The sequence below is a fragment of the Caretta caretta genome, chromosome 4 (assembly GCF_965140235.1).
Source record: "Caretta caretta isolate rCarCar2 chromosome 4, rCarCar1.hap1, whole genome shotgun sequence".
Lineage (NCBI taxonomy): Eukaryota > Metazoa > Chordata > Testudines > Cheloniidae > Caretta > Caretta caretta.
Genome location: NC_134209.1, coordinates 124,664,818 through 124,687,125, shown reverse-complemented (window position 1 = coordinate 124,687,125; position 22,308 = coordinate 124,664,818). Strand labels below are relative to the sequence as shown.

The 22,308-nt window shown below is 41.8% G+C and overlaps 1 protein-coding gene across 3 annotated transcripts in view; it reads right to left on the bottom strand.

Annotated features, from left to right (window-relative positions):
- Positions 1 to 21,343, bottom strand: part of BOD1L1 (biorientation of chromosomes in cell division 1 like 1) — a 57,712-nt gene extending 36,369 nt beyond the window's left edge. Inside the window, exons 1-10 of one of the 3 annotated variants that reach the window (XR_007356490.2) lie at positions 20,688 to 21,343; positions 19,831 to 19,955; positions 18,083 to 18,273; positions 16,853 to 17,467; positions 16,243 to 16,392; positions 13,659 to 13,828; positions 12,180 to 12,303; positions 11,725 to 11,869; positions 8,299 to 8,374; positions 525 to 6,714 (exon numbers count right to left, since the gene is read on the bottom strand). Coding sequence is in view for 2 of the 3 variants with exons in the window: in XM_048848841.2 (XP_048704798.2) it covers positions 525 to 6,714; positions 8,299 to 8,374; positions 11,725 to 11,869; positions 12,180 to 12,303; positions 13,659 to 13,828; positions 16,243 to 16,392; positions 16,853 to 17,467; positions 18,083 to 18,273; positions 19,831 to 19,955; positions 20,688 to 20,888 (7,987 nt within the window). In the remaining variant the exon portion in view is untranslated. The remainder of the gene's footprint in view (positions 1 to 524; positions 6,715 to 8,298; positions 8,375 to 11,724; positions 11,870 to 12,179; positions 12,304 to 13,658; positions 13,829 to 16,242; positions 16,393 to 16,852; positions 17,468 to 18,082; positions 18,274 to 19,830; positions 19,956 to 20,687) is intronic. The other 2 variants (XM_048848841.2, XM_075128028.1) reach the window with 2 other exon arrangements.
- Between the last annotated feature and the right edge of the window lie 965 nt (positions 21,344 to 22,308).

Here is a 22,308-nt window from a genome sequence, read left to right as displayed (position 1 = left end):
GACCAGTATTTTCTGTTTCCTTTACTATTAATGAAGATACAGTATATCTGAGAGCTTTCTTTCTTTTACAGCCCAATTTCTTCTGGGTCTGCAATGAAGTAATTGTGATGCTGGTAGACCAGGTGACAGTTCATGTCAAGGTCGCAATGTCTCAACTGACCACTGACAAATACATAGCTGGAATCAGATGTGTGTTACCATTGTTAAAAGTATGAATTATAAGAATGTGTTGAGACTTTATTGAATGCTTGTCAGTTGCTGCATGCATTAATCTCATTCATAACATCTGTAATCCCATATTGAAAGGTAATATTTGAGCGGTTGTATTGTGAGCCTCTGTGACTGTGTAAGTCAGCAGACAGGAAAGAGACATTACTTAATGTGAGAGGCAGACAGACCATTATAGGGCGTTTCAACAGAATTTCCCCTACATATGTAGATTCAGGAACTGCAAAAGTATGTTAGGTGCATACAGTTTATAAATCAGAGGGGGTGGGGAAGGGAAGAGAAAGAGAAAACCTTACCTGAATTGATGCTTGTATTTTGTTGAAAAGAATCATCTACTTCCACGGTGTTCCTTTTGCCATCATTCTCAAATTGTTTATCCATATGAGACACGGGGAAGTCACTCTTTTCTCCCAGTTTTGCTTCTACAGTTATTTCACCCTGCTTGGTATTTACAGTCAATTTGCTTTCATATTTAGAAACTAGTGGAAGCGTTTGTGCTCTAGGAGGTGAAGTCCTTGCTTCAGAAAAGTCATTTTCTAATAAGCTACTGTTAACATTATAATCTATGTTTTTAAAATCATCATTCCTTTTTGCTTCTTCTGAAGGAATACAAGGTTCTGATGTAACTTCCACATATGGAATATACTCTTCAGCTCTTTCATCACTTGCATCCATCTCTGTAGAAGGGCCAACAATGACTGTAGACTCTGTACTAATCTCCATACAGAGGGCTTCATCTACACTTATGAAGTTCACTGTAGTCTCAGCTGTTTCTGCAACTTCAGTGTCTACTGTGATCCTACCTACTGCTGATTCTCCCATCACAGCATCCTCATGAATCTCCTCTTCTCCCCTAAATATGCATTCATCTCCTTCTCTACCACCCACAGGCAAAGAACTATCACTTTTTTCTGGGTCTGCAGATGACAGGATGCATTCAACTTCTTTGGTACTATTAAAGATGACATCATTTTCATCTTTTACTTCTGTGTTTGCTGCAACGAGCTGACTTTCTTCTATGACTGAGAAGGTGAAAAGACTGTCACATTCTTCCATAGTACTGAGAGTGATCACAGCACCTTCCTCTTTATCTTCTATACTTGAAGCAATGTGTTGATCTTCATTGCTGCTGGCAACTCTCAGCATTGGAGCCTCACATTCTACCACCTTTCTAACAAAAATCACAGAACCACCACTTTTTCCTTCTGTGTTTAGAGCAGTTAGCTCACGCTGCTCATCTCTCGCTGCACTGGTCTCAACAACCTTACATTCTTCTGCTGCATTTGGGGAGATCATGGAACCCTCATCTTTTTCTTCTGTTTCTGCTGCAATGAGTTGACTTTCAGCTTGTGTGGCTGCACTGATCAGGACTATCGCACATTCTTCTGTCCCACTTCTGGTGATCATGGCAGCCTCCAGTCTTCCTTCTGTTCCTGAAGCACTGAGTTGATCCTCATCTTGTGTGGCTGCACTGGGCACAGGAGCCTCAAAATATTCCCTACTTGTGGAGATCATGGCAGTGTCAGTTTTTGTTTCTGTGCCTGCAGCAACATGCTGAATCCTATCCTCTGAGGCTTCACTGGACATGAGGATCACTTGTTCTTCCATTATACTTGTGGAAATCATAGCACACTCATCTTTTTCTTCTTTGCCACTTGCAGTTGGATGATTTTCATCATCATCTCTAGCACTGGATGCACTGGGCATGGCAACCTCATATATCTCCATATCTATACAAAACACAGTACTCTCATTCACTTCTTCTGTTCTTGCAGCAGTGACCTGACTGTTATATTCCATAGCTGCACTGGGCATGGGAGCTTCAAATTCTTCCACAATACTGGTGGAAATCATTGTACACTCATCTTTTGCTTGTTTACTGCTGGCAGTGTATGTATTCTCTTTGAATTCTGTGGCTGTACTAGGCATGGGAGCCTCAAATTCTTCCTTCTCTATTAAGGTCACAGTGCTTTCATTTTCATCTGTTCTTGCAACAGTGAGGGAACCTTCTTCAATTTCCGTGGCTGAACATGGCATAGGAGCATCACCTTCTTCTACGGTACTGGTAGAGATCACGTCACCTTTAGCTTTTTCTTCATCAGTAGAAGCAGCAGGACTCTCATCTTTCTTTGTGACTGCACTGGTTATGGGACCCTCACATTCTCTGCCATGATTTCCATTGGCACTGTTGTCATTCTTTTCTTCAGCTGCGGCAGCAGACTGACCCTTATCTTTCTCTGTCACTGCACTAGTCATCAGACCCTCATACTCTTCAACATCTATAGACATCATGGCATCCTCATCTTTTTCTGTATTTGGGGTCAAAGCGTCTTCATCTGCTACACTTGCACTTGTCACGCTGCTCTCAACTATCCCCTTTGCACTTTCGCAGATTATGCCACTATTAGCTTCTTTCTTTGCACCAGTATTGCTGTCAACCCCATCTTTATTTATATTTGTGGCAGCCATACCTGACTCAGCTTCTACTTGTTCTGCAACGATGCAGATAATGGAGCTTTCACCTTCTTCTGACCCTATACAAATGAGTGCACTTTCACCTTCTATTCCTGCACAAGTTGAAGAATGCTCTATTTCTTCATTTCCTCTTCCTGTACTGGTCACAATACCCTCACCTTCTTCATCCTCTTCTTTTGCACCTGTGCTAGTCACAAAGCCTTCATCGTCACACGGCCCTATGCTGATCATAGCGATAGTAGCTTCTTCTTTTGCTCCTGTACTGTCCATTGCACTTCCACATTTTTCTATATCTAAGCCAACTGCAAAACCTTCATTGCTATCTTCCAGTCCTGTGCAGACTGCTGCAGTCTCAGCATCATCTTCTGCTGTTATGCCTGTGCTGGTCACTGTACTTTCACCATTTACAGGATCTTCACCTTTGTCAGCACTTGTTCCTGTCATGGTGTTGTTGTTCATGACCATTTCGACACCTGCACCAGTTACAGCACTGTCTTCTTGTGCATCTACACCAGTCACTGAGCCAATTATGAAGCCAAGACCTCTTTCTTCTGCACCTGTACAAGTCACAGCACCCTCACTGTCTTTTAACTGGCCAGCACCAGTTACGTTGCTCTGGCATTCATCTGAATTGTTGCTGCTCATGGATCCTTCACCTGCTTCTGTGCCTGCACTGGTTACAGCACCGTCACTTTCAGGTTCACCTATACAGGTAATAGAACCTTCAAATTTGCCTGTACGTCTGCAAGTTGAAGTCTTGCACTTCTCTTCTGAGCCTGCACTAGTTACAGCGTCATCTTTTTCTTCTGTCCCAGCACCGTTCACGTTATTCTCAATTTCCATTCTGCCTGCATTGACTGAATCTCTACCATTTTCTTCTGTATAAATCATGCTGCACTCACCACTTTCTCCTTCCTTTGTACTAGTCAGAAAACTTTCCGTTTCTGCAAATCCTCCAGTGACAACACCGCCACCTTCTTCAGCTGCTGCAACAGTACACTCACCATCTGCTTCTGTGCTGAAACCGACACCTTCATTACTTTTCGCCCATATGCTTGTCGTGAAACCTTCATCTGCTTCTATGCTTGTGCAGATTAAAGTAACCTCACTTCCTTTTTCTGAGCAAGTAGTTGTGGCATCACTTTCCTTTTCAGAATGTATTACAGCACCCTCACCTTTCCCGTCTCCTCTACTGGTGGACATTACAGTGCTCGCAGTCATTTTCTCTGAGCTAGTTCCTATTGCAATGGCCTCAGTTGTTTCTAGCCGGTTGTATATGTGATCAACACTTCCTGCACTGGTGCCCACTACATTGTTTTCATTTTTATCTTCAGTGTCAGTTATTAGCCCATCACCTTCTTCTGCTCCACTAACTATAAAAGAGTCTTTAATTATTTCTTCTGGAACTCTTATAACATTCATTGGCACTAGCAACAAAGAAGATTCTACAACGTCACCCATATTGTGTCCATCACTCTTTTTGACCACGTCCACCATGGTACCCTTTTCTTCCTTTGCAGCAGGGCCTATATTTAAGTTTTCATCATTTTCTTTTTTCCCCAGGTTCATTAAGACAGATTTTTTCATGCTTATACCTCCATGATCTGCAGCTTGGTCAGTCATCAAGCCTTCTATTCCACCAGTTACATTATATGCATTTCTTCCTTGCACACTATCTACCATAGTCACTTGATCATAACCTTCTTGTATACTTACATCACCCATGTTCTCTCCTCCTGCTTCTTCACCAACTAGAGGAGTCTCACCATCTTTTTTTTCAGTGTCTATCATGGTGACCTCACCTTCTTTCATAACACAACCTAGCACAGGGCTACCCTGTTGTTTCATGTTTGCAGTTTGTGTTTCATTTTTGTCTAAAATAAAGGAGTCTTTATTTAAACAAATCTTATCTAAAGTATGAGATTCCTCTTTAGCTACATTAGGCAAAGAGTCTGTGAAGTCTGACATACATATATCCATGGACTTTTTATGGGAAGCATCTTGTCTGGATGAATTAATTGCTAAAGAAACACTTTCTTCAATGGGATTGACATTATTGTTTAAATTTTTTGGTTTTCTGGCATCTTCTGAAGTCTGCTCCTTAATAGGAGCATTAAGTAAAATTCTACCACTTGTTTCATACACAATGTTCATTTGATATGCCCCCTGTTTAATGGGTCCTTGCTCCTCAGAAGCTTGTTTGGACACAGTATCTAGTGCATCTACTCCTTTAACAGGATTTTTTTCATGTTCAATGGTTTGTTCAGAATTTCTGTCAGCTGGAAACTCTGATACACATGCTTCGAAATCTGCCAACCTGTTTCTTAATTCATTTTTTGAACTCTGTAGGTTCGTATTTTCTTTTGCAGTATTTTCAGAGTCCATGTCTAGTAGTGAATTACTACTGCTTTTTTCTTCAATTTTAGATGCTTCATGTACCTTTGCATATGTCTGTTCTGAATCAACTTCCATTGGCTCTTCTCCTTGTTCAGAATGTAATGAGTCATCACTTGTCCTGATTGGTTTTTGCGTGGACGGAATATGACTGGTTACAAATATATCAGTTGCTAATTTTTCCTCTTCCATTGTCATTTCATGGGCTGACAAGCTTCCTTTTTTATTTTCACAAGACAATTTCTTACTTGACTTTTTATCCATAATCATAATCCCTTGCACCTTTTCATGGCTACCGTCCATTTCTTTAATATCTTTGTCCTCCAATTTGTTACTCTCTTCCTTCTTCTTCATTTCCTTATTGCTGTGCTTTAAGTTTCTGCTTTTGTGACCTTCTACTGACAGCTTTCTTTCTAGTTTAGAATAACTTAAATCTTTATCACTCTTATTTTTCTCTTTTACAGATATCTTTTCTCCTGCTTGTAACTTAACTCTGTGGCTAAAGTCTTTTTGTGAACTATAAATTGAATGCATCCCACTTTCTAGCTCAAAATCAACAATGCTTTCTTCAAAAACTTTATCTTCGTTCTTGGATTTGCATTGTTTATCTGTGTCATTCTCTTCCATGTTCTTATCTCTGTCTGGTTTCTGAACAGTCTCGTGTTTTGTAAAACTTTCTTGTAATTCTGTTTCAATTGGTTTGGATTGTTTACTGTGACTCTTAGATTTAGACTTTAACAAAAACTTGTCTTCTAAGAAACTCTTCGATCTTCGTCTATCTTCTTGCCTTAAATTACTATCTGAATTAGTTGATTCTATTTCATTTTTATCTTCTGAATAGCTTTCACTCCTTCTCTGTGATGAAGAAACAAGTTGCTTAGAATTACCCTGAGAATCCTTCTGTGGCCTAGAATCACTTGATGACCTTTTGGACTTGTATTCCACTCTTGACTTTTCTATTGAAATGTGTCTGTCTTTTTTGTTATTTTCTTTACGCAACATTTCTTCATTTTTTAACGTGTATTCAGAAACATTTTTTCCATCTTTGCTAGTCGTTGATATTTTCCTTTCACTTCTGTGTTTACTTTTTTTTTCAAATTTATCATCTGATGGAACCTTTGTTTGTTGATTATGTTTTTGAACACTATCCTCACCTTTCAAGCTTCTCTCAAAAGAATGAAGGTCAATATCATCACTTATTTTATGTACACTGTCTCCTTTATATTTATGTTTTACTAACAATTTATCTTCTGAAAGAGTTCTATCTTTAAATGATTTCAGTTCTTTCTTGGGAACACTTCTCAAATTTTGAATTTCTGTATCATCTTTTTTAAGATGTTTTTCATTTTTAAAGGCATATTTCTGCCTCTGCAGTTCATCAGTATTAATCTCAGCTCTGTCCAGCTGCTTTTTGGGATCCTTTGTTTCTGTGTCCTGCTGCGTTCCTTCTATCTGAAGAGAGGTAGATGTTTTTCTTTTATGTTCTCTTTCCATTTTAGGATCATTTTTGCTTTCCTCAGTTGAATGTACTGACTCTGAAACTCTTCTAACAGGCTTAGTCACTTCGCTTTTTCCATGATTATGCTTCAGCTCCTTTGAAGGGATTTTTTCACAGGTCTAAAACCACAACAACAACAAAATCATCAGTACATTTACTATACTGAGGAATCATTTATCACCTTAATTTAGATCTTTGAAATAATTAGTTACACAATATTCCTTGTAAGAACCCCAAATTAATTTCCCCCTCCCAATAGGTAAAAATATGAAATAATAATCAGAATTAGCAGGCATCCCTGAATTAATTCCAGTTTGAACTAGAGCTTATCTTTAAAATAAATCCAATCTTGATTTAAAAATTTCTAGTGATGAAGAATCTCACAACCTTTGGTAAATTGTTCCAACAGTTAATCTCTCTCACTATTAAAAACTGTACCTCATTTCCAGTCTGATTTTGTCAAGCTTCAATTTACTGTAAATCTTGTTACAGTAAAAGCGCTGTTATCCAACATGTTGGCGGAATGGGGGTGCTGGGAAGTCAAAAATTCTAGTTAACTAAAAGGGAGAAAATTTGGGCATGGGAGGGGGCTCAGGGCTGGGCGGTGGGAGGGGGTGCGGGCTCTGGGAGGGAGTTTAGGTGAAGGAGGGGGCGCGGGGCAGGGGGTTGCGGTGTGGGAGGGGTTTTGGGATGCTGGATCCAGGCAGCGCTCACCTCGGGTGGCTCCCTAGAAGTAGTAGCATGTCTCTGCTGCTCCTAGGTGGAGGCGCGGCCAGGTAATTCTGTGCGCAGCCCCTGCAGCAACCTTTGGCCACAATTCGTGGCCAGTGAGAGCTGCGGAGCCAGCACTTGGGACGGGGGCAGCGCACAGAGCCCCCATGGCTGTTCCTCCACCTGGGAGCAGCAGGGACATGTCGCCACTTCTGGGCAGCCATTCAGAGCCGTACAGGGAGCCTGCCGGCCCCGCCCCAACTGGACTTTTAATAGCCCGGTCCGCGGTGCTGATAGAAACTGCCAGGGTCCCTTTTTGACCAGGTATTCCGATCGAAAACCGGACACCCGGCAACCCTATTGAAGATCAGAAATGCTGGTTTAGAGAGCTTTCCAGTTGGTAAAGAGAACACAGCTTTTACTGTATTTGTGTCTGCTAGAAGAAGAGCCCTGTTATCAAATTTCTGTTCCCCACCCATAAACTGATCAAAAAAATCACCTCTTAACCCTCTCTTTGATAAGCTAAACAAATTGAAGTTCTTGAGTTTCTCCTATAAGGCACGCTTACCAAATCTTTTATAATTCTCACAGCTCTTCTTTGAACCCTCTCCAATTTTTCAATGTCTTTCTTGAAGTATGAATGCAAGAGCTGGACACAGTATTCCATCAATGTCAAATACAGAGATAATATAACCTACCTAACTCCTACCTATTGTAACACTACAAAGCTTTTCTACACTAGCTGTTCTAAAAAGCCAAGAAGCAGCATTACTAAAACAACAAGGCTAGAAAATTAAACCAAGAGAAAGAATTAGAGGGAAAAATAATTCATAAAGATTAATCTAGTAGTAGGGAAGTTTAGTATATACAGATAATCATTTTTCCAATTAAAAATGAACAGAATAGAGACATTTGATAATTTCTGTATAGTAAAACAAATGTTTTGATATGAAATTTAAAATAAAGTTTACTAGCTGATCTATGACACAAACCTCATTTGTCTTTTGTGTTTCTTTGGAATCTTCTTCAGGATGCTCATATTTCTTTTGCCAACTATCTTCAACATACCTAAAATAGTCAGTCAAAGCATTAGAAAAATGTCGTAACAATTTAGTCTATCAGTTTTGAACTAAGAGAAAATAGACATTTGCACACCAAGGCATCTAACAAGAACTTGCTGCATAACCTTGGGCAAGTCATTTAACACAGTAAGCTTCTATTTCTCCATATGCAAAATGTGGACAATACTTACCTACTTCACAGATGTGCTGTGAAGATTAATTAATGTCTGTGCAGTGCTTTGAAATGTAAAGTACTACACAAGTATTAGTACTGTTAAGTATGACTACGTGTCCCCTGTAACTCAGATGAGCAAAGAGAACCACAGCACAGGCGAAAACAAATGTCCTCTCTGTATCCTTACTCTACTGCTTTCTACAGAAAAGAATTTTTAAAATACTGAATTGATCTTCCACAAACTTGGCTTCTTATGTATGTCTCAAGACTTAAAAATCAAGGCAAGTCTGGAGACTGTCCTGATACTCTTTGCAAGGATGCATAACACATTCCAGTTTGCACTGCACCATATATTGGGGGGGAGGAATGCAAGCCAAAATAGGGAAAGAACATGTTAAAGAATATTTAGATAAGTTAAATGCATTCAAGTCATAGAATATCAGGATTGGAAGGGACCTCAGGAGGTCATCTAGTACAACCCCCTGCTCAAAGCAGGCCCAATCCCCAATTTTTGCCCCAGATCCCTAAATGGCCCCCTCAGGATTGAACTCACAACCCTGGGTTTAGCAGGCCAATGCTCAAACCACTGAGCTATCCCGGAGGTTGTGAGTCAGTATTTCAGTCAGCAGGGGCTGATGAAATACACCTTAAGGAACTAGCTGAACCAATCTCAGAATCCTTAGCAATTACCTTTTAGAATTCATGGAGGATGGGTGAAGTCCCTGGGAATAGGAGAAGGGAAAACATAAGTACCTATCTTAAAAAATGAGGACAAAAGAGGACTCGGGGAACTATATATTTGCCAGCCTAACTTCAATACCTGGAAAGATACTGGAACAAATTATAAAACAATCAATTTGTAAACACCTAGAGGATAGGGTAATAAGTAATAGCCAACACAGATTAGTCAAGAAATAACCATGCCAAACTGACCTAATTTGTTCTGTGACAGGGTTACTGGCCTAGTGGATGGGGGAGAGCTGGGGGGGAGCTGTGGACATGATATATCTTGGTTTTAGCAAGGCTTCTGACAGTCGCATTTTCATAAGCAAACTAGGAAAATGTGGTCTAGATGAAATTAGCGTACTGCAGGTGCACAACTGGTTGAAAGACTCAAGTGTACTCAAGAGTATTTTCAGTGGTTTTCTGTCAAACTGGGAGGACACACCGAGTGGGATCCCAAAAGGGTCTGTCTTGGATTTAGTACTATTAAAATTTTAATTATCTGGATAGTGGAGCGGAGGGAATCTTATAAAATCTGTGGATGAAATCAAGCTGAAAGGGATTGCTAGCACTTTACAGGACAGGATTAGAATTCACAACAACCCTGACAAGTTGGAGAATTAGTCTGAAACCAACAAGGTGAAATTCAATAAAGACACTTAAGAAGGAAAGAATTCCAATGCACAACTACAAAATGGGGAATAAACTTGCTAGGTGTGGTTTTGTTGCAAAGGATCTGGGGGTTATAGTGGAGCACAAATTGAATATAAACCAACAATGCAATGCAGTTGCGAAAAGGGCTAATATAATTCTGGGGTGTTTAAAACAGGAGGGTTATATGTAAGACACAGGAGGTAGTTGTCCCACTCTGCTTGGTACTGGTGAGGCCTCAGCTGGAATACTGTGTTCAGTTCTGGGTGCTAAACTTAAAGAAAGATGTGGACAGATTAGAGAGTTCATAGGAGAGCAACAAAAACAATAAAAGATTTAGAAAACTTTACCCATGAGGAAGAGTTAAAATAACTGGGCATGTTTAGGCTTGAGAAAAGACAGCTGAGGAGGGAACTGCTAATAGTCTTCAAATGTGTTAAGAGCTGTTATAAAGAGAACTGTGATCAACTGGTCTTCACATCCACTGAAAATAGGACAAGAAGTAGTGGGCTTAATCTGCAGCAAGGGAGATTTAGGTTAGATATCAGGAAAAACTTTATAACTATAAGGGTAGTTATGCTTTAGAACGGGCTTCTATGAGAGGTTGTGGAATCCTCATCATTGGAGGTTTTAGACAAACACTCATAAGGGATGGTCTAAGAATCCTTGGTCCTGTCTTGGCACAGGGGGCTAAACTAGATCAACCTTTTTCTCTCTGAGGCCCCCTCCAACATACCATAAAAACTCCATGGCCCACCTCTGCCATTGTTTTTCGGCATATAAAAGCCAGGGCCAGCATTAGAGGGTAGCAATCAAGGCAACTTCCCGGTACCCACGAAGCTAAGTTGCTCAGGCTTCAGCCCTGGGTGGTGGGGCTCAGGGTCCCAGGTTGCAGCCCCATGGGTTTGGGGTTCAGCTTTCTGCCCTGGGCCCCAGAAAATTGAATACTGGCCCTGCTTGGTGGCTCCCCTGAAACCTGCTCGTGGCCCCCTGGTTGAGAACCACTGGACTAGATGACCTCTTAAGGTCTCTTCCAGTCCTACATTTCTATAGTTCTATGACTATATTAATAGACAAATAAGTTATATTAAAACAATTAGTAAGGCAAAAGACCAAGGGGAAAGAATTAAAGTACAAATCTCAGGCTTCAATCTCCACTTCATGATTATCAAGTGGTGAATCTCTCAACCTCAATTACACCCACACTTTTATTTTCATTGAAAGTTTTAAATTGAAAGTTTATGTATATTTCTTTAACCTTTCACAATCAGGCAATGAATTAGTTTGGTTGCATTATCAATTGAATTGACAGCGGAAGGCCATTAATTCACTTCAGCATACTTCACTCTACCCACACCCACGGTGCTCAGAGGCACCTAGGACTGGAGAGAGAAACCAAGAGAGAGAGGTGGTGAGCTGGGGACTGGAAGTCTGACATTAGGAGGATCACAAAAATGCACACTTAAGTGCACATAAGAGAAAGGTGATCAGATGCATTCAGAATACACACTTTAATTATATTGTAACATAGCAGGAGCTGGCTGCCAGGGTGTTATCAATACAGTAAACTAGGAGTATAGTAGATAAATGGGAAAACCCATGTTAAATTAAAATAAAGATCTTTAAAAAAAAAAAATCAATCATTATTTTCTCCAATAAAGCTTGCTTCCCACAAATATTTTTGCATGCTTTAAGGGGAAATTGTTATAACGAGTATGTGGTGACTGCAAAAGTGAAGAGAAGTTTTTTTATAAGCAAAAGTGAGTACGTATTAATCAAATTTCTTTAAAAACAAATATAAGGAATACCTGGAATCTCTTTTTCTTTTCCTGCTCAGGGCTACCTTTTTTTCTAAAAACTTTTGTTCTTTAAGAACATCCTTAATGCTGGTACCGGTAACTTTCAGTTCAAAATCTTTTGTCGAAGACTCTTCCAAGTTCAGGCCACTTTTACCTAAAATATACAACAAACAGTTACAGTGTTTGAGAAGCATGTCTTTTTATTATTTTTGTAAGGGACATAGTAAACAGTTTGGGAATTACTAATCCTGTTTTTTGTTAGATTTCAGGAACGTCACTGTGGACATGAAAAAGTTACAAATGGAATTTTTCACAATATTTTAGTTACTACAGTATTTAGTTATAATGAGTGAAATTCTGGCCATATTGAAGTCAACTGCAAAACTCCCAATGATTTCAATGGAACTAGAATTTCACCTTATTTGGTTAAAACACCCAAGTCTAACTTGTAATTTTAACATCACCTTCAGCACCCTGACTCCCACTTTTCAGAGACTTTGTTTTCTCTGCAGCTTTCTGTTTACGCTTCTCTTCAAGTCTCTCTCTATTAATCTGCCTCCTTAAGAGTCTCTCTTCTTTTTCTCTGGCCTGAAGACAGAAAAACAATGAAAAAGGTGATTTATTTGTATCTTTAAATCAAATGAAGAATGATGAAAGTTATGTTAAAAAAAATCAAAAAATGTTATACCAGTAAATTTCTACACTTATACTGAAACGCTGAATTCTGCAGAAGAGCAAAAATAATCAATCAATAAGTACTCAAATAGGCTGTTTATAGTTTACAAAGCGCTGTACAAACTTTAATTAAAAGTAAACCTCATAAAATCCTTCTATGAGATTATGTTAACCCCTTCCCGAGCCTGTAAGGTTTTATCCCCATTCTACAGATGGAGAATGGGCAGGCACGGATGTTATGAGCCCATGTCAGAGCCAGCATTAGAATTAGGATGTTCCTGGTTCCCAACCCCAATTTCAGTCCACAAGACAAGGCTACCTCCACTTTCAAAGAGCTTTACACTTGTTTTCTTTCGTCCCTCAACTCTGTTGTACATAAGAATTACATGGCCACACCTAGAGCCCAGTTTAACCCAGCGGTATTGTGGTGCACAAACCCAGGCAAGCTGCATAAAATGAAACTCCAGCAAGCCAATCTATCCTGGAAAGGTTAGGGGATGGGAGTGGATGAGAAACTCAGTAGATTTGCTGGTTGAGATGGAAAGGTGTTACCCCATTCTACAGGTGAAGAAACAGGCACAAAGACTATGAGACTTGCTTCAAGTATATGTCCAAAACATAAAAAGAAGATCCCAGCCCTCCAACCAGGCCAACATGTACACCTGAACATCTCTTCCCCCTCATGCTAGTCAGAGACAGCAGGAATTACTGCAGCTGAATGGCTGTACTAACCGCATTACATGGAAGAGGAGCGAGGAAGATGGTTGGGGCCAAACAGGTACCAGTTCTTGTTATATTAAAGAAATGTGCAATCCACCTTGATAGGTGGTGGTAGCTAGATATGGGATTTCTTCTCTTTCCCCTTCCCTCAACTGGCAGAGTACACTCAGCTTGCTAGCCCCAGATTCCCACATCTGTGCAGTCTCTTTCACTTCATTCTTCTCCAAATTACTGTTAACCAAGAAAGAACCCATCCTTTGCTGAGATGTTGGGAAGACACCACGCACACTCAGTGCTTCATCTGACATTATCAGCCAGAGATGGTTGTAAAACAGTAGGACCTGGATAGTTCGGTAAGCCAGTAGTTCTCAAATGACTGTCAATGGATCACTGCCATGAAATGTTGACAGATCACATGGTGCTGGAGACAGTCTATAGAAGTATCAGTGGCTTCCAGGAAAAAACAACTAAATAAAGGGAATAATTTTTGTATTGAGAAAACAATCAGATGGAGTTAGAATGTTAATAGTGAATGTATTAAAACTTACAATAGACTGACGGTGTTGCTCTACAGTCCGTTCATCATCGGAATCACTGTAGTACTTGGAGTACAGAAAAGGCTTGTGAACGTATGCGTGACGCACAGGTTTGGCTTTTCCATCACAAATCTCATTAGTCTGAGGCTTTGTTTTACTCTGATTGTTCTTCTCTTCTTCATCTAATCAGTAAAAAAGTGGACATAAATTAAAGTGACATTGTTATGGTAAAATTTAAGTGTTGTAAAAACGAACTTCCATAAAATCTAAGACCAACAGAAATGTTTCTGTTAAAAAAAATGGTTTCAAAGAGATTCCAATTCAATGTTTACAGCCAAATGTTACTAAAGTATGAGAAGTGATCAATCCATTCTCATTGTCCAGATGAAAACGCAAAATATAAACAAACTGCGAGAAGAAATTAGATTTAAAAATTCATTCCATTGTGATACTACAAAGGAGTCATTTAACATAGTTAAAGACATTTTATATATCATTTTAGCCATGACAAATTGTGTACAGCATTACATCAGCTATGGCTAAATTTTGTAACTAAGACAATCCCCATGTGTATTTTTGGGATGCAGATACACTGCATTGGTAAAGCCTCGTCTGTAAAAATCAAACATTGTTCACATACCAAAAAATCAGCACAATATTTGCGGACTTAGAAATCACAGATTTTTTCTGTATAGGAACTATACAAGCGACCTAAATTCATCTATGGATCAGTAAATGCTGAGGTATTATTCTGATTGAAATAACACAAGCAAATCTATCATTTTGTTTTGTCAGGTTTATTCAGTAACCATACATACAGTATGTTTGGGCTTTATCAATGCAACAGAGCTGCATCCCTGAAATACATTACAAAATGTAGCCATAACTGTCAATACCAAACACAATTTGTCATTGTTTACATTGTCAGTAACTGAGCAGTCAACGTCATGTTAGTTAACTCAATTCTTCCCACTCATTTCTGGGCACAGTGAAATTTTACAGTGATGACAGGCTTACAGAAGACTACTGAAATGGTTCCTGGTTCCAAAGCAGTCAATCCTACCCAGGAGAAAATTCTGTTGACTACAGAAGCCTCCATATTCCCTAAAGCCTCAACGTATCAAAGAATTTGAGAGATGCCCAGGACTAGGAGAGGACAGAAAGGAAAAAGACAACAAATGAGGACCCCCCCCACATCCACTAATCCTAAATCTGGACCTACCACTATCTTTTCCACCAAAATCACATAGCCTTTGGGAATTCCTGAAATCCTAGGGCTGTAACAACTCCCTGATCCCCAAATGCTCCGCTTACACTACACCTGGGTTCAAGTCAGAATATCAGTCTAAGGCTAAGTCTACAATACACAGCACTGGCAGTGCCACATAATGTATGTGCAGCTACACGCTGCAGTGAAAAGCAGGCTGAGTCCACACAGTGGTATGTAGTTACATGCCAGTGAAAGGCTCTACCGGGGGGAGGCATCAGGGAAAGGCTTCAACAGCTCCCAGAGCCTTTCACTGAAGCAAGGAAAAGCTCCAGCAGTGGGGTTCTGGCAGAGTCATTCCTTGCTGCCTTCCCCTGCCAAAATCTTTTCCTAAAGCAGGGAAAGGCTCTGGCAGCAGGGAGATAGCAGGACACTACACTGCTAAAAACAACAAACAGTGTAGATAAGGGAGACCCGGACTTGAGCACTTAGACAGTCTTCTAAGATATGTACTCGGGTACATACCCACACCCTTCAGGCATGTCTCTACTCCAGAGGTTCCCAAACTTGTTCCACCGCTTGTGCGGGAAAAGCCCCTGGCAGGCCAGGCCGGTTTGTCTACCTGCCGCGTCCGAAGGTTCGGCCAATCGCAGCTCCCAGTGGCCGCGGTTCGCTGCTCCAGGCCAATGGGAGCAGCTGGAAGCGGCGCGGGCCAAGCAGCAGCCAGTACGTCTCTCGGCCCGCGCCGCTTCCAGCGGCTCCCATTGGCCTGGAGCAGCGAACCGCGGCCACTGGGAGCTGCGATTGGCCGAACCTGCGGACGCGGCAGGTAGACAAACCGGCCTGGCTGCCAGGGGCTTTTCCCGCACAAGCGGTGGAACAAGTTTGGGAACCACTGCTCTACTCAATTAGCCTAAGCTGTGCCTCACCATCTACACTGCTATTTACATCCATACTAAGGGGAGCAACCCATATATGCACTCCCCATGCTGCTGAAAAAAGAATGCAGTGCAGATGTACATTTACATTAACTTCACATAAAAGAAAAAAAATTAAAAACAGCACAAAAAGCAGAAGGCATTTTTATGAAGCGTCACCACTACAGCCTGAAATAATACACACAAATAAAATAATTTTAAAGTACTGGACTACATAAATACTTTTTATTTTAAAATGCCAAATTATCTATTTTTATTATTATTTACTAACAGCAGAAATGCTATGAATTCCACCCCCAAAAGAAATATTCTCTCTCTATTATCACACTACACATATATGATAAAATATACTTCAAAATAATCACTTTGTAAGGTATTATGTATTCAAATGGCAGGAAATACATCAGCCAGGATATTACTAACAAATGTATTCTTTTTATATTATTTTTACCATCTGATGTGATCTCTCCTTCTTCAGTGCTATCGGAAACCACAGCTTCCTCTTCACTTTCTTCTTCAAAGGAAGAGAGGTCACTAGTATGGACAGAGCTAACAGTAATATCACTGAGTACATCCACGTCTGAATCCTCCAAAATAAGTTCTTTAAAAAAAAGAAACAAAAAAGTTATATCATGCAACTTATCAAACCAATGTGTTTAGCTCATTTCCTAAGAAAAGTCTATTGTTATTTTAAAAACTCTGATACACAGAGGCGATACATGATCTCTGAACACAGTCTGAATTATAGACAAAAGTTTTCTTTAACCACAAGTATAACCCCACTGACTACAATGGAGCTATTCACGTTGTGTGCGTACGGCAAGCAAGATTTAGGCTTCTGTTACAAGTCCACCTTTTCAGAGGAGGGTTCTGGCCTTTGAGGGGGAATGCTAGCATTACTGTTGACTTTATACTGTTACATGGCTTGTTAAACAGGACTACAGTTACCAATATTGTTGGCCCAACATCTTTTCACTTTCTAAATCCACTTTTGAAAAACTCCACAAAAACCCAAAATGTCCCTCCATCCCACAATACTTTTTAAGTTGCCTTTTCTATACCTTCTTTTACACCTTCTGTTATCTTGTGTTTACTGCTGCTTTTTTCAGTAGCCAACTGTTTTACTGATTCTGACTCTCTCTCTTTCACTTGCTTCTCTTCTTTTGGTTTTAGGGCATCATCATTCTTCTTTGAATGGTCAAACTTCTTGTCATTCTTTTCTTTTTTCTCTTTTTTTCTTTCCCCTTTCTCAGTGGTCTCTGGTTTCCTGTCACCTTTATCTGTCAATTTACTTTTCTGGTCATCACTTTCCTGTAGAATTTCTTTGCTTGGATGAATTAAATTGTTAACATCTTTTGTTGAATTTTTGATTTCTTCACTTGGACAGGGGAGTTCACTTAAATCTTCACACTTTGCAACTGCTTCACTCCCTTCTGAAGGATCACAAATGGGTTTCTCTTGGTCTGGGAAGTCTTCTGAGTTTCGCTCTCTCTCTGTGCTACCATCAACACTCTGTTGAGATGAGAGTCTTTTTGAAGTTCTGTCACTGTTCTTGGAATTTGTATTTTCTGTTGAAGCCCTGGCAGCACTTGCTTCCTGGTTAAGAGAAGTTATTGTTTCCAAAATGGACATGGCATCACTAGCTACATTAGTACTAGGAGCAGTAGTAGAAACACCTTAAAGAATGAGAAAAGAAAGAAAACATTTTAGCTAACCAAGATTTCTATAACATTTGTTAAAAGGAAATATGTATTTCTACATTGACTGGTTATTATTTTTGAAGGGGAAGGACTTTTCAAATGAAACTTGAATCTCAGAAATCTGTTAAGGGAAAAACTGAATAATTAGACTATTACAATACCTTAATTCTGTCCCTTCTGCATATGTATCTTAAGGACAGCCTAAATGCCCAAAATCTTTCCAAACAAAAGAACTGCATTAAGACAGTTACATCTCTTGTACATAATTGGCTACTCATCTTTTATAGCCTAGATCCTACTTGATCCTGGTGTGAAAGTCAGTATTTAACTTTGAGACTGTAACTTCTAGGACAGACTGATTTCCTGGCAACTTCAAGTAGAGGCGAAATTGTGATAAGTGTTCGTCTCTCCTTCCCACCCCTCACAGCAGCAACAAATCATTATCCTGGGCTGTTGTCTCTCACAGAGCTCATCTTGCTGACACTTCAAATATTTAGTGTTAACAGCAGAACTAGGGATGATCAATAATACCACTTGCCAAGAGGCAAAAACCAGGTAGAAAACAGACAACATAGAGTAACGGCAAAATACCTTGTAGTGTGATGGAAGCATCTGCTTTTTCCTCACTAGGGGCTGTACTGGGGCTTGCTTCCTCTTTGTGATTTAATGTGGCTAAAAACTCATGAACAGCTTTTTCCACCTGAGGTCTGAATGTGTGGTTGATCTTTGGATCCACAACCTGAGAAATAATTCTGTCAATTCCAGACTCCAACATTCCAGACCTGAAACAAAATAATTGTAATACTTAAATATATGGAAATTTATTTCCACAAGCTACCTTAAACAGATCTGGTTTATCTAAAGGGTGTTCCTTCCACATACACAACTTCCAATAAAGCACTAAGTTCTCAGAAAGTAATTGTTTTCACTTGCTTCAGGAACACCCATAGCGGACTTGTGTCTAGGTAGTACTCAAAACGTTCTATCAACACACATAGGAATAAACCGTTCCTATCCAAAAAAAAATTTTGAAAGCATATGAAAGATAGTAATAAAAACTATACCAGCAGCCCTTTTACCATGCCATTACTAGCTAACTTCTTGTAAGCACTGCAGTAATAGTGGGTTTTGGGGAGGGACTTAGATAAGAGGGTATTTATCTTTATGAATCAGTCTGAGGAGGGTATTCCATGCAGAAGGGGCAGCCTGGAATGTGTCGGCAGCATTATATCAATTGTCTTTATAATTCCAATGCCAGGATTTCTCAGTATGGCATTAGGTGACAGCTACTAAACAGTGGAGTTCAGATAATTAACTTACCTGTATATAATGGAAAGGTTAAGTGTTGAACCAGTTAGCTTCCTAATGGCCTACCTTTTGTTCATCATACTCTAGAAACTGCATAGGTTGTTTATGGCTACACTTGACTTGACACCCTGTTTCCATTTACGGTGTTATCAAGTCTTAACTACAAAACACTTGTCTTTGCCCTATCCTTAAGGCTGATTCCTACAACTAACTTGTACAACAGGTGGCAAAGGCTCACTATTCACACAGCCAGTACTTTTGTTCTCAAGTTTCTCATCTGTCACTAAAGTTGACAGGAAGACATCCCTAATCTACACATGTTAATTTGGAGCAACATTAGGCTGCTTCTCATATTAGTGTATCTGGCAACACCAGGCCGAGGACAATGAGGTAAATGCGTTTATGACAAAAATTGTGGCACTGTAAATGCTTATTCTAAGTTATTTTGGTATGATCGTTTACCAGCAGTCTTACAAAACTTTTTAGCTGTCTACAGAAATCATGGCTGTTCAAGGATTCTTGTTTTGTGAACAGGACTTTAAGTAACTTACTTGTGCTTTAACATACGTGGATTATCATATTCACAATCCTATTAATAATCCAGAATTTAACCCACAAAACCTAATGACAACTAGTAATTTGCTGAATCACCCACTTATGAGGTAGCAGTAGTGCTAGAATCCCTACATTTGAGGATATTACAACATATCACATAGAATCATAGAATATCAGGGCTGGAAGGGACCTCAGGAGGTCATCTAGTCCAACCCCCTGCTCAAAGCAGGATCGATCCCCAATTAAATCATCCCAGCCAGGGCTTTGTCAAGCCTGACCTTAAAAACTTCTAAGGAGATTCCACCACCTCCCTAAATAACGCATTCCAGTGTTTCACCACCGTCCCAGTGAAAAAGTTTTTCACATATTCTCTCTTCATAGAAGTTTTGGAACTTCTTTGTCTATTTAGGTTTCCATTCATTTAGGGGATGAATATCTTTTAAAACAGCAGAATATTAACTCAACTTGTGACTTACTTGAGAACCTGCTGCCTAATATTATTTCTCAGCTGATTCTTGTTGAGATGAGGACTCCAGGTATGAGTTGCTAGGTGGTTGGAAACAAAGTTGTCAACACGTTGTCTTAGGTTTTGATAGGCAGGCTAAAAGGGCAAAAAAAAAGTGAGATCAGATATTAAAAATGCTGCTTGAAACTCATTTTCCTAATGACAAGAGCTGAGAAACTTAAAAAACCCTAGATCTTAACTGCTGAGTCAATACAAATACCAGGACACAGCCTGCCATCCTCTGATGGGAAAAGACCATTTACCAAAACCTATTTACCTAAAACAGTTTTATGACCCATATTGGAGGCATGTTTATAATCTACATAAACAGCATGTTCTTCTAAAACCACTGACCACTGGCTGGCCTCTCTAAACAAATGACACGATCTTGCCGAAGTCAGTCACTGACAACTGATTTTAAGGGGAGCACACTGGAGAGCTCATTCCTTAGGCAGGTAGAACAAGGAACCGCCACGGATCTGTCGCTAACGAGGATGTCAGGGGTCTAGTGCGAGAGACAAAGCGCTGATGTGTTGCTGCGATGTGCCCCCTGCCCATGGGGAGCGATATTCCCCGGACCCTCTAGCCAGGCAGGAGTCTCCGCAACGCTGCGAGCACCCGCCGGCGCCGTGCCCTGGGCAGCCCTGCCTCGCCTCCGGCAACACTCGCCGCTCACCAGGGAGGACCCTGCTGCGCATCTCGGCGAGAGAGCCAGCCCCCAGCCGCGGCGGCACCAGCCCAGCCAGCGGAGGGGGATGTTCCCGCAGAGCCGGGGCAGGTCTGTGTCCCTCACTCCCTCCTCGGACCTGCCCGTCCTCCGCCCCCTACCTTGGTGTCCACGTCGGCCAGGCAGTCGCGGCGGAACTGGTCGAACAGCCCCTGGCTCTTCAGGTGATTAACGATCACGGACACCAGCTCCGGCTCCACCGCGCCGCCCCCTCCAGAGGCCCCGGGCAGCGGCGGCTGCTGCTGTGGGGGCGGCGGAGGGGGCGGCGGCGGAGGGGGCTGGGGCTGCGGGTTACTGGCCATGGCGGGAGGAGGGCCTTCAGAGAGCGCGGGCGGCTGCCGGCTCCGCTGCCCGGGCTCCAGGCAAAAGCTGGTTACCGAGTAGCAGCCGCGGCAACTCTGACCCCGGAAGTGAAAGGGAACGGAGGGAGGAAGCGAGAGACAACGAGCAGGGAGGTGCAGCGAGCGGGAGCGGCGCCTCGGCTGCGGGGAAGGGCTGATTCGCACCGTGAAAGGGGCGCTGCTACCAGCCCTTTAACAGGACCACGGGGAGGAGCGGCCGTTGCCCCTGCTCCCACGGCGGGAACATCCGAGCCGAGCTCTCCGGCTCCGGCCTCCCCTGGCGCGGCCCCATTGCTGCGCCCAGCAGCGCCGCCTCGACCAGCCGGCGGAGCGAGCGGCGCTTCCGATCCTTGCCCCGCCTCTGCCTGCCGCGACGCGGGTCGCCCAGATTTCCTGACCGCAAGCACCGGAGAGAGAGAGAGAGAGAAGAGAGGAGAGGAGGGGGGGGGACGGCCGGCCGGCCGGCCGGTTCTGAGCATGCGCATGTGAAGTGAGCATGCTCAGTAACAGCCGCTGAAGCCGCTGCCCTGAGCTGGGTATTGGCGCTCGCCGGAACCTGAAGAGGCAGGTCTCTGGGGGCGGGGGCAGGGGCAGGATCTGGGGAGGGACCCGAAGTGGTGGCCCCGGCTGGCCAGGCCCCTGGAGGCAGGGGAAGGGCTGAGGGGCACCATCCGGGATGGGGGGGGGTTCGGAGCTGGGGTTGAGAACGGGGTCCAGGCGGGGCAGAGGGGCTTCCCCCTCATCCCCCCCCATCGCAGGACAGTATGTCTTAGCTCCCGCCCCCCAGGGCCCTCTTCTCCAAAGCACAGCGCATCCCCATGCCTGGCCCAGGCAGCTCTGCCCTCTCTGATGTCCTCTACTGAGCGGCTCAGGGAGACGGGATTCAGTGGCATATCCTACTACCCTCCCTCCCTCCGAAAACGAGACCGGTCAGTGTTTAAACGCACCCCTTGTCAGGTTCTGTGTCTGTACAAAGCCTCATCGCACTTCACAAAATGTGGCTGAGCTGCAGTTCTCACTCCCTGAACTGGCCTGCCCTTTTTCTTGTGATCACCTGGAAGTCAAGTTTCCCACCTGTTAAATTCTTTACTTTTTAAAATGTTATTTTTATTACTCTTAGCACTTCATCCTTCACCTTCATTAATCCGTGGCAGATGAATGTCATTGTGCCGTTTAGATGATATTTTAGGAGTAATAATCATTTTTAAATATTCATAGTTGCTAGTAGGTTCAGCAATCACAGCTCAGTGTTTCTAATGTAGCACTTCCTGTTTGTATCGTGACATTAGTTTTTAATTTTATTTTTTTTAATACACCAGTTTATCCTTTGGGATTATACCACATCAAAGCTGACTGATTTCCGGGGTTGATGTCAAATTTA